This window comes from Oncorhynchus clarkii, chromosome 10 (assembly GCF_045791955.1).
Source record: "Oncorhynchus clarkii lewisi isolate Uvic-CL-2024 chromosome 10, UVic_Ocla_1.0, whole genome shotgun sequence".
In the NCBI taxonomy this organism is placed as follows: domain Eukaryota; kingdom Metazoa; phylum Chordata; class Actinopteri; order Salmoniformes; family Salmonidae; genus Oncorhynchus; species Oncorhynchus clarkii.
The window spans coordinates 50,240,591-50,253,196 of NC_092156.1; the positions used below are offsets into that span (position 1 = coordinate 50,240,591).

The following is a 12,606-nucleotide window of genomic DNA, read 5'->3' on the forward strand; positions in this document are numbered from 1 at the left end:
GGACATTTACTAAACATAAAGTGAGATACAGTGGTGAAGTAGCTATAGCATTTCACAAAAACAATCCTGACACCTTTCATGTGGTAAAGCAATAAGCTACAGCTGGCAGGATCATGCACAGTTCAGTGCCTTCAGAAAGTATCCACATCCCTGGACTTGTTTCCACATTTTGTTGTGTTACAGCCTGAATTTAAAATGGTTTAAATTGAGATTTATTTTTTCACTGGCCCACACACACCATATTGGAATTATGTTTTAGGATTTTTTTTAAACAAATGATTTAAAAATGAAAAGCTGAAATATCTTGAGTCAATAAGTAGTCAACCCCTTTGTTATGGCAAGCCTAAATACGTTCAGGAGTAACAATTTGCGTAACAAGTCACATAATGGACTGACTCTGTATGCAATAATAGTGCTTGACATAATTTTCGAATAACTACCTAATTTCTGTACCTCACACATACAGTTATCTGTAAAGTTGAGCAGTGAATTTCAAACATAGATTCAACCACAAAGACAGGGACGTTTTCCGATGCCTCGCAAAGAAGGACACCTATTTGTAGATGGTTTAAAAAATAAAAAAAAAACAGACATTGAATATCCCTTTGAGCATGGTGAAGTTATTAATTACATTTTGGATAGTGTATCAATAAATCCAGTCACTACAAAGATACAGGTGTCCTTCCTAACTCAGTTGCCAGAGGGGAAGAAAACCGCTCATGGATTTCACCATGAGGCCAATGGTGTCTTTAAAACAGTTACAGAGTTCAACAACTGTGATAGGAGAAAACTGAGGATGGGATCAACAAGATTGTAGTTATTTCAAAATAATAACCTAATTGATAGAGTGAAAAGAAAGAAGCTTGTACAGAACAAAAATATTCCAAAACATGCATCCGGTTGGCAACAAGGCACAAAAGTAATACTGCATACAATGTGGCAAAGAATTAACATTTTGTCCTGAATACAAAGTGTTATGTGTAGAGCAAAACCTAATACAACACATTACTGAGTACAACTCACACAATTTTCAAGCATAGGGATGGCTGCATCATGTTATGGGTATGCTTGTAATCGTTAAGGACTGAGTAGTTTTCCAGGATAAAAAATAAATGGAGCTAAGCACAGGCAAAATCCTAAATGCTTTCCACTAGACACTGGGAGATGATTTCACCTTTCAACAGTACAATAACCTAAAACACAAGGACATATCTACACTGGAGTTCCTTACCAAGACTGTGAATGAATTAAATCTGCTTTGAAATCTATGGCAAGACTTAAATGTCTGTCTAGCAATGATCAACAACCAATTTGACAATTATTATACAATCCAGGTATGCAAAGCTCTTACAGACTTACTCAGAAAGACTTACAACTGTAATCACTACCAAAGGTGAGTCTAACGTGTATTAACTCAGGGGGTTGAATACTTAAGTAATCAAGAGATGTTTTATTTTTCATGAATGTTTTACAAATGTTAGAATTTCTCTTCCACTTTGACATAACTTTTTTTTGTGTAGATCGTTGACAAGAAATTACTATATCACAACAAAATGTTGAAAAAGTCAAGAGTGTACTTTCTGAAGGGACTGTGTCACACAGAAAGTCATACAGTGGATCCTCCTTTAAAAGTTGCGGCACACCTTGTGGGCTGCTGCAGCATTCTGTGGCACGTTATCTATTTGTCAGACATTTTTTTTGTTAATGCAAGTTATTGCTAGTTTGACCACCAGAGGGCATCTTTGAGAAGCATTTGATGGTCTTCCATATTGCAGGCACGCAGGAGACAGGGGTTCAATCCCCCAATGGGGAGGAAGGAGTAGGCTGTCCTTGTAAATTAGAATTAGTTCTTAATTAAATAATGGAGTTTGATACACCTGGTATTGGATATGACTGAAAAAGAATGTCTCACAGAGATTCATACCTGAACCACACCTTTATTTGCCAAGGAAGAGTACATTAGGGTGACCAGATGTCCCCGTTTCCGGGGACAGTCCCCGTTTTTGGTGGCCTGTCCTCGGCTGGAGCTGTCCCCGGAAATGTCCCCGTTTTTAACTGTGCGTTAAAAACAGACCGCAAAGTGAAATATTTTACTTGGCAAGAAAGACCGGGCAGCAGAGCCTACGGGTTGACGTCTCAATCGCGTTGTGCTTGTTTAGGCCAACAGAGGGGGCTGCTCTCTATAGCAGCTTCATTCACTCTTCTTCTTCTACTAACTACTTGCTCGCGATAGTTTTAGAGAAAACTGCTGTGGAAAACTCAGCCAGAAGCTGGCAAGTATAAAGTGAATACACAACATCACCACAAACGTATTTTCAAGCCAGGTAAATTACAATCGTTTGAGATACTAGCTAGTGATGTTATAATGTCACAACTTATTATATAGATAGATTATCTGCTCTATAAGGTTTTAAATAGCTAGCATAACCTAACGTTAGCTATGTAGACTAAGTTAGCTAGCTAGCTACTGTTTATGGTAGCTAGGTTAAAAAAAACGTTCACATTTAAACATGCAGTGGACGGGCTATTTTGAAAATATGATTATATTAAAATGAATGCACAATTTATTCAGAGAATATTTTTGTAGATTACAATTTGAATGGTTTTGCGAAAATATATTTAGAAATGTTCATGGATAGCATTAGCAGTGGAGAGGAAGGAGAGGAGGAAGACTGGATAGAAAAGAAGAGTGAAGGAAACATATGAGGAAAGGTAAAGATATGGTTACAGAGCCTGCCAATTTATTTTTCCAAACATGCAAGCAATGGGAATCTGTTAAAATACGTTGGTTATCTAATAGTATGCTATGTATTAATACAGATTGGAGAGGAAGGAGAAGGAAAAATGAAGGGAGTAAAAAAGAGGGAAGCAAGGAGAGTGTAGAAGAGTGAGGTGGAAAGGTGAAGAGAAGGAAAGGAAGACAGGTGAAGAAAAGAGGAGAGAGATTGGAGGAAAATAAAAAGTTAAGAGAGTAATTAAGAGTGGCACAAGGAGAGTGAAGAAGAGCAGACAGAGGAGATACAATGACTATTTCCAAGAAACAAAAATGCACTTTTTATGATAAACATGATGAGAGAATTTCCATTTAATATGCTCAGGTCAAGATGATAAAATGGTTCACTGCGTCCTCTCTTTCAATTGGCAGCCGGGGAAGAATGGCAGTGGTAGAACATCAGCAGACGAAAAAGCATAAAGCCTCTCTGATTGCCCGTGTTGGTATGTCCTCTGTCACCACATTCTTCAAGAAGTTAGAGCCTTCCCAAGAAGAATATGGTTTAGCTGTGCAGGAGGGTGTCTTTGCATGCCACACTATGCGACACAATCATAGTTACAGATCTATGGACTGCACAGCACAACTGACACGGAAGCTTTATGAGCCAAAGTTTACATGTGCTAGGACAAAATGTGACGCCATAGTGAGTAACATGTTAGTAACATGGGCAACACAGGACCTAGACCAGGTTGAATTTGTGTCCCTGTCCAATGATGCGTCCAATCATGGACATATAACGCTGCTGCCAATAGTAGTCCGATATTGTAAGATATATGATGGCAGCACATCTGTGGAAACAAAACTGCTTGATTTTGTTGAATTGAATGGAGAAACAGCAGACGAAATTGCAGCTGAGGTCCTGGTGGTCATCCAAAAATGTAACCTGGAAAACAACAACAAACGGGAGTTAGCATTTAGCAGTCACTTCTTCTAAACCTGAAAAGGGGACACTTCTAAATGTTATTCAGCGAAAACAGCCAAATATATCCAAATTGGACTTCACTAACCACATGAGGGATTTAACGAATATCCACTGTATTAGCAAGCTAGCATTAAAATAGGCACTAGTTGGTTTCTAGTCCAACACACGAACCACTAAGCTACCTGCCGCCCCGTGCAATTCACTATCTACAAACAAACACCTTTTGATTTGTATTTGTAAATTGAGGGCCTTAAGTAAAATGACTGCCATAAAGATTTGCACATAGGAGAGACATGCGCAAACATGACAGATATGGCAAACCTGCAACTCCATATTTGGAATCGCTTAGGTCACCGGACTTTTGTCAGGGATATAATGACAAGAAAAAGATTAGAAGTTCTCACACATAGATAACAAGTTCTCACGGTAGTCATAGAAAAAAGGTTTGTACCCATAGAAAGCGATTTTTATAAACTGCTGGTAGCCTCTCGTTCGGCCATTTTGATGCCTGCTTTTCAAGGCTGCATAAATTATAGTATTGTAACCATAATATGTTAACCATATATGTACCCATACTATGTCCAACATAAATAATCAAAACCCTAGCCCTAGATTACTCTATATTTGCAACACTATTGCGGTGTACACCCGTTCATCACCCAAATAGTTGAATTAGCTGGCCAGTGTGATAGCACCACTAAATGTGGAGGATAAATCATACATTGTAAGTGATTATAATCGATCCGCTGTCTCATGTTGCACAGAAAATGAGCATTAAGGAGACATAAGTATTCCTGAGGCCTCTAACCATTTGCCCAGGAGAGGCATGCAAAAGGTAGAGGGGAGGTGTAGGACATGGGTTCAGACTTTGTAACAGTATTGCTTCAGTCTCTCTGCTCGCCCCAACCTGGGCTTGAACCAGGGACCCTCTACACACAGACAAGTCACCCTCAAAGCATCGTTACCCATTGTGCAACAAAATCCACAGCCCTTGCAGGGCAAGGAAAACACCTACTTCATTGAAACGCTATTAGCGCGCACTGCTAACTAACTAGCCATTTCACACCGGTTACACTCACCCCCTTTTTTCTGCACCAACCAGTGATCCTGGTCAACAGCATCAATGGAATCAACTTTTCTACGACCACAAATCGCTTTCTATGCGTGCTAACTTTTTTATACGCGTGATAACTGTTTTCTACGATTACAAATCGCTTTCTACCATGAGAACCTTTTTCTACGTATGAGAACTTAGTATTTTTCTTGTCGTCGAATCCCTGACAAAAGTCTGGTGACCTAAACTCTTCCAAATATGGAGTTGCAGGTTTGCCATATCTGTCATGTTTGCGCATATCTCTCCTATGTGCATATCTTTATGGCAGTCATTTTACTTAAGGCCCTCGATTTACAAATTCAAATCAAAATGTGTTTGTGGATAGTGAACTTCATTTGTGGATGGCGATTTACATTTGTGGAAAATGATTTACATTTGTGGAAAGTGATTTACATTTGTGGATTGGTGATTTACATTTGCGAATACATTTGGCATGATATTGATCCTGTATATTATGGCCTTTCTCTTGCATTTCTAAGATGATAAAAAATGTTAAAAACAGAATAAGCATGTTTATTTCTTTGTATTATATTTTACCAGATCTAATGTGTTATATTCTCCTACATTAACCACAAACTTCAACGTTTTTCCTTTAAAATGGTATCAATAATATGCATATCCTTGCTTCAGGTCCTGTTTAGATTTGGGTGTCATTTTAGAAAAATTCATCGTACTGTCAATTGGGTAATTACATGGTCTTCGTATGGGCCAAGAACTTAAATGTACCTGTTTGAGGTCCTGTTAGACAGATTCAACTTGGTTTCTCTTGTCCTCTACCTGTGTCCATTCAGAATCGAATAATGACAAGGACGTGCAGTTGGCCTGTTTTTATACTTTTGTTTAATTAAACATTTAATAATTATATATCTTGTGACTCCTCAACCTCCAGGAACCCACGTAGTGCCCATCAGGAGAGGGGAATTTGCTCCTGGTGCAGCTGACAAAACAGCACCACTTGGTTGTCTGGCCCCAGCCGCTATACTCGCATGGCCCACTCCAGGCACCAGTAGGCAGGCACAATTGTCTACAAAGAATTAAACAAATATCTGTCTGGCACCATAGATAGCAAGACATTCATGTCACTCACATGGTAACAGATACTGTCTCTCACGATACCATCATTGCCATTGATAACTGTAATATGTGGGGCTGGGGGATTTTCTAAAATGAATGGGTAGGTTTGAATGGGTGAAAATAAAAAGTGACATTCCTTCCAGTTATGCTACATCCTCCACCCAAAATGTTGAATGAACATGTCTTTATACAAAACCATGGGCTCTTCAGAAAGGTGAGTACATCAGTATGGGAAAGTTTGTTTGGTAGCTAGCTAAATTGTTTCATTACTTTTTCACAATGTAGCTAGCTACTCGTATGGAAATGAATTAATGTAACGTTAACGTGACCTGGTGATGCAAGTCAGCTAGCTAGGTAGAACCAGTCTAGCTAGCTACCGTGGCTAGTTAGCTGGCTACTGCCAGCTAGTTACTATCACGTTTGAAGGTAAGACCCAGGTGCAGACAATGTCAAAGTAACAAAAGTGTATTCATTCGAACACGGGCAGGCAAACGTACAGGATGGCAGGCAAGGTCAGGGCAGAGGTCGGTAATCCAGAGTAGAGGGCAAAGGTACAGGACAGCAGGCAGGCTCAGGGTTAGGGCAGGCAGAAAGGACAAAAACAGGAAAATAGACAAGGCAGGAGCAAGGGGGAAAATGCTGGTAGGTTTGAGGAACAAAATGAACTGGCAACAGACAAACAGAGAACACAGGTATAAATACATAAGGGATAATGGGGAAGATGGGCGACACCTGGAGGGGAGTGGAAACAATCACAAAGACAGATGAAACCGATCAGGGAGTGATAAGTTACTAATGCTAGTTAGCTAGACTGGTTCTAGCTAACATTAGCTAACTTATGCGCAGCAAAGGAACTTGGACATCTGTCCTCACGCTCCCTCTGGTCTGGGCTGCTCACTACAGTTCCTCTTCAGCATGTGGAAGGTGGAAAGTATGCTGTCAGTGTGGGGTCCAATGCTGAGGTGGGCGAGGAGGCATGCACGCTCCTCAATTTCTGTTAGCAGTCCCTGCCCTTGTACACACTCCTGACAGCAGAGGCATTCCTCCTCTGTGGCCATCACCGGTCGGAGAGGTAGCTATGGCTATAATGTTACTAGCTAGTTATTGGTCGCTAAGAAGTGTCATTCAACTCTGGAGCCTTCTAGCTAACAACAGTTAGCTAGCTAGCTACCTAGCTACAACATAAGCTAACAGAAACATATTAAATTGAAGCATTCTGATTTGAATTCAATTGTGAATATTGCTAACAATTTAACAAAATATATTTAGCGTCAATGATGTCAGAATATAACATTATGTAGTTAGCTAGTTAGCTCATAACTTGTGCCGCTAGCTACTGGTTGCTAACAGTGCCAATTAGTCTAGACAAGAGAACGACGTCACATTCCTCAACATAGACAATCTAGACATTCTACATTCTCACGTTAACTGAGACTGTATGATCTATAAACCTAATTGTGTTTATCTTTTCTGCTTCTCCTCCAGCAAAATATAATTATTAGCATTTGCCTTTCCCCATTTAATTAAGCTTTTATATATATTTTTTATGGAAAGACAGCAGAGAAAAGATTTGTTTTAATTACATCAACTTTCTCTGATATTCAAACGGAAGGCATATTTTATCCTTTCCCGTGATTCGAGTGTCATTTCTTAAATGTCTCCTGAGGTCTCGCTTATGGCATAATGCTAATATTTCGAACCCCCTTTTTGAAAGAAAACTAGCAAACGGACATGGCGCCATCGGCTGACCATTTAGGGAATGGAGTTCTCAGCTGAGGTGTCAAATTTTGTTCAAGAAAATGGAGTATTGACGGAAAAAGAGGAAGGGGAAAAACTCACTATAGTTAAGATGCATTGGCCAATCAAAACATATTGTTGCGTCTATAGTAAATTCCAAAATGACACTACATTATTTTTTTACCCTCTTTTTCTCCCCAATTTTGTAATATCCAATTACGATCTTGTCTCATTGCTACAACTCCCCAATCAAGCTTGAGAGAGGTGAAAGTCGAGTCATGCGTCCTCTGAAACATGACCTGCCAAGCCGCACTGCTTCTTAACACCAGCTCGCTTAACACCGGAAGCCAGCTGCACCAATATGTCAGAGGAAACACCGTTCAATTGACAACCGAAGTCAGCTTTCAGGCAACTGGCCTACCACAAGGAGTCGCTAGAGCGCGATGAGCCAAGCAAAGCCCCCTCGAGTCGCTAGAGCGTGATGAGCCAATCAAAGCCCTCCCTGTCAAACCCTCTGATAACTCGGACGACGCTGGTCCAATTGTGCGCCGTCCTATGGTACTCGCAGTCACGGCCGGTTGTGACACAGGGATGAACCCCAGGCTGTAGTGACGCCGTAACACTGCGATGCAGTGCCTTAGACACTACATTATTTAACATTCATTGCTGTTGGGCAAAACATAATCTGAAACACAACCAAAATAAACTGCAAATGCATTCAACAAGTTTGTCGAGTCACAAGCTTGATGTAGTCATTGCGTGCTTAGAATATGGGACCAAATGCTAAATGTAATACTATAAGTGAATTAGTCCAAATCCTTATGACACCTTCAAATGTGGGGACTAGATAAATAAAATGCATTCATTTGTAGATGGTAAAACAGATATGTCTGAAAATGCCCTCAAATAAAAGGTGACATTCTGTACTGCTTCCTCATATAACACATTTGATCTCAAATCCAAAATGCTAGAGTAAAACTGTTGCCTTCACTGCCCACATTAATATGTTGGGAAGTGTCCGTTGGCTCTTGATGAAAGTGCCATCTCAGGAAATCATGTGACATAGTGGAACGTGTTATCTTTTTAACTTAAGTGGTTTTGAATAATGCAAGCTGCACTATTCACTGTATGATGGGTTTGTTATGACATAGCTTAGCACATGCTCTCTCTCTCTCTCCCTCTGTACAGCGTTGCTGATTGGGTCGGGGTGTGCACTCTACCCTCTAGGCTGGGACAGTGAGGAAGTCCGACAGACATGCAGCAACAGATCCAACCAGTTTGAGCTTGGTACGGGTAAAACATCTACACACAGTCACATCCACACAACGTCATCATATTCAAGTCACATGTTGATAATCAACAAGTCATTCAATTTGATCACAGCTCATATTATGTTATGTTAGCTCTGATTTTAATTCACTGTTTGTTTCTCCTGTCTGTGTCTGTCTGTCTGTATCTAGGTTCTTGTGAGATTGGCTGGGCGTTCTACTGCACAGGAGCAGGGGCAGCAGCAGCCATGATGTTATGTACCTGGATGGCCTGCTTTGCTGGGAAGAGACGGAAGCAGTACCCGTACTGATGGCATCAAGGCAGGACGGCCATGATGACAACTTGAAACAACACTTGTCATCACCAAACATTTGAGACTCAGAGCAAGGGAGAATATCAGGGGGACAGAGTCTGTAGGCTAGCTATGCACTCTGTCATAAGTGAAAAGTAAATGAGCAGACCACCTTGTGCTGTATTTGATGCTGCAGTAGAAAGCAATACACAACACACGTAATGAGACACTCCATCGTTCTGCAGAGCACTTCAAAGAGTGGAGTCTACATACTTGGTTGTCATTGACAGCAAGAGCAGCAACATGTGTTTCCATCTCTATTTTCCATGTTTTGTTTGGTTGCTCCTCTATTCCCCCTCTAGTCTGTCGTGTTCCAGTCCCTGTACTATAACTCTTCATCGTAACTGAAGTAATGGCACAATCCTGTGGTAAAGAGAAATTACTCTACTTTTGATGTTACTTTGTTTTTGTGAGTATTTTATATCCTGTATTTAATGAATATGTTATGTGTCCCCACGTTGGCTTAGTGTTGCCTTAAATATATAAACCTTTACTGGTAACTTGCAATAATTTTAACTGTTTTCATGTCTATTTACAGTATATCTATAAACAGGGACTATTGAAGTCCCTAACCATGTACATCTGTCAAATATGAATGATGTATGTTTTTGTGTATTACGTTTATTGTATTATAATAACATATTCGCACCTTTTTGTATGAAACACTATGTCTAATTTGACTTGGTTTTGTAAATACATTGTAAATAAATATTGTTACTTTGAAGTCTTAATTAACAAATAAAACGTTCAGCAGTGGAGAAGTTGTAGTTCCACTGTAGCGCCATTTAATCTGAATTGAATCACTTGGCATGAGCCTATTACTTTTTCTTAAAACTGTAACAGCGATGTTGGTGATTATGGTGATTCATATGCTCGGTTAATCCTGGTTAAAATTATCTGTCATGTTTGTCTTTATTGACGATGGCCAGCTCTGACAACATTCAGTGGCTGTTATGAGCTCTGTTGGGAGTTTAGGCTTTACTATGAACAGCAGGAAGAGAGGTGAATGGACCATTCAACAGATGCTGCTGGAGGTAAATCATTAGTAAGGGTTAACACACACCTCTTCACTAGTCCCACAAACCACTGCTCATTCTATTTGCAATACACCTGGCTATTTAGTGAAAAGTCAACAGTAAATTGGGGGTTAAGTGATTTTCACAGATGGTTTTAAAAGTGTTCTATATCACCAAACTGTTGTCTAGAGAGTGTGATGTCATTGGTCCACTGCCAGACCTTTAGTAAACACACCACTTCATTGAAGGACACAGCCTGCAGCTAAAGACTGTAGAAAATCAAAATAACACACGGTCAGTTCAATAAGTCTCTCAATGTCTTATTTTTCACTTCAAATGGTAATTTTGTTAATTGGTCATGTGTTTTGTGAATCTCCCTCAGCCTTTTGGTGGACAATGATTACTTTCAAAGCTCACTTTCAGAAAGTAGAGGTTGAGAAAGAGGTAGGGCACGTGTGCTCTCGATGAGGGTGGCTTTGTAGTTGAGGACCTCTGGGGAACTCGACACTAAATAGATTTTGACAATGATATTTAGCAATTTTGGCGCATAATTATTATCATGCAAGCGAGAGGCAGCTTTGTTACAACAACAAAATAAATGTATCCGGGATAGCCGTAAATCAAAGTGCGCAAAGGATTCACTGCTGAAACAACCACCCAAGTTTAGCAAGAAAATGAACGCTTCTCACAGGCCAGATAGGCCAGCCAAGCCAGATACTGCCACTGGCGAGCCCACACTGAGCATTCTTGCCTCAGAAATCGGAGCAATTTGTGTGTCCCTGCAAAATAAGAATAATCAGAAATTAAGACCACGATGGAGAAAACGAGGGGAAAATGTATACACTGAGCAACCGTGTTGGCGAAGCAAAGGACCATATAGCAACATTGGAAAATGTCGCCATCACAGTGAAAGACCAGATAGAAGAAATCCAGAAGGAAATGCAAAAATGTATCATTTGGATAACAGAGATAATATTAAAATCTTGGGTGGTCCTGAGAAGGCAGAAAACAAGGACATGACACCCTTACCTACAGGAGATTCCGACCATGCTGGAACAACATGGTCAACATGCTGCATTAGGGGAAGGAGGAGATTTTCCAGGCAGTGAGAGGAAGAGAAAGGTGACATGGCAGCCCAGCTAGCACATTTGGCTCCTTTGAAGTTGTGGGAACATACGTTTTTAGTTTCCCATTGGTTCTGGGAATGAAGCCATGAGTTACCTGACGGGTAAAACGTTCTGAGAACGGCGGTAAAAATTCTGCCTGTTCTGGGAATGTTCATTTATTTGTAGGCTGCAGGGAGGTTCTGAGAACATTTTACTATGGTTCCCTGAAAGTTTTCCTGGAAGATTTTATTAACATTCTCAGAACGGAAATGATAGAATATATGAAGGTAGATAAATAACGTTTTGAGAACATGTTTCAACAACATTGCTAGCTTAGTTGAACTGTTTTGAACACCAAGCAGAAATAGGACACATGGAAACTAATTTCCTTAGACATTAATCATGCAAAAATATATTTATATATTGTGGCACAACATCAGTGAGATTTAAACCAATGAGTGAGATTGGAATCCAAGGTCTTCAGTTCTCTATCCATGGGAATCAGTATAGAGCCAACATGCCTTGTTTTTTAACCTTTCTAGTGCAGGCTTTCTTCAAATTACAGAAATATAAATATTGAACATTCATGAAAATACAAGTGTTATACATCAAAATAAAGCTTAACTTCTTTCAAAAAGGCTTTACGGCAAAAGCACACCATGCAATTATCTGAGGACAGCGCCCCGCATACGAAAGCATGAAAAACATATTTCTACCAGGCAGGTGCGCCATGAAAGTCAGAAATAGCAATATAATAAATGCCTTACCTTTGAAGATCTTCTTCTGTTGGCACTCCAAAAGGTCCCAGTTACATCACAAATGGTCCTTTTGTTTGATAAAGTCCTTCTTTATATCCATAAAAACTCAGTTTAGCTGGCGCACTTCAGTCAATAATCCACCGGTTTCCCTCCTTCAAAATGCATACAAAATGAATCCCAAACATTACCAATAAACTTATCCAAACAAGTCAAACAACATTTATAATCAAACCTTAGGAACCCTAATACATAAATAAACTATAAAAATTAAGACGGAGAATAGTAGGTTCATTAACGAAGATAAATAACAAAGAACAAAATGGGAGCCACTTAGAAAAACTACAACTTCTAGCTCATTTTTCCAAAAACCAGCCTGAAACTCTTTCTAAAGACTGTTGACATCTAGTGGAAGCCCTAGGAACTGCAATCTGAGAGGACTTCGCCTCATAATAAATATGAAAGCCATTGGAAACAGTGGTAGGCTG

The 12,606-nt window shown here is 39.8% G+C and overlaps 1 protein-coding gene across 2 annotated transcripts in view; it reads left to right on the top strand.

The window, feature by feature from the left end:
- The window catches only part of LOC139419631 (LHFPL tetraspan subfamily member 6 protein-like), a 56,687-nt gene extending 46,693 nt beyond the window's left edge, over positions 1–9,994 (top strand). For both annotated transcript variants that reach the window (XM_071169614.1, XM_071169615.1), the window contains exons 3-4: positions 8,809–8,907; positions 9,081–9,994. In XM_071169614.1, coding sequence (XP_071025715.1) covers positions 8,809–8,907; positions 9,081–9,199 — 218 coding nt within the window. In that variant the 3' untranslated portion in view covers positions 9,200–9,994. The remainder of the gene's footprint in view (positions 1–8,808; positions 8,908–9,080) is intronic.
- Positions 9,995–12,606: the final 2,612 nt, after the last annotated feature.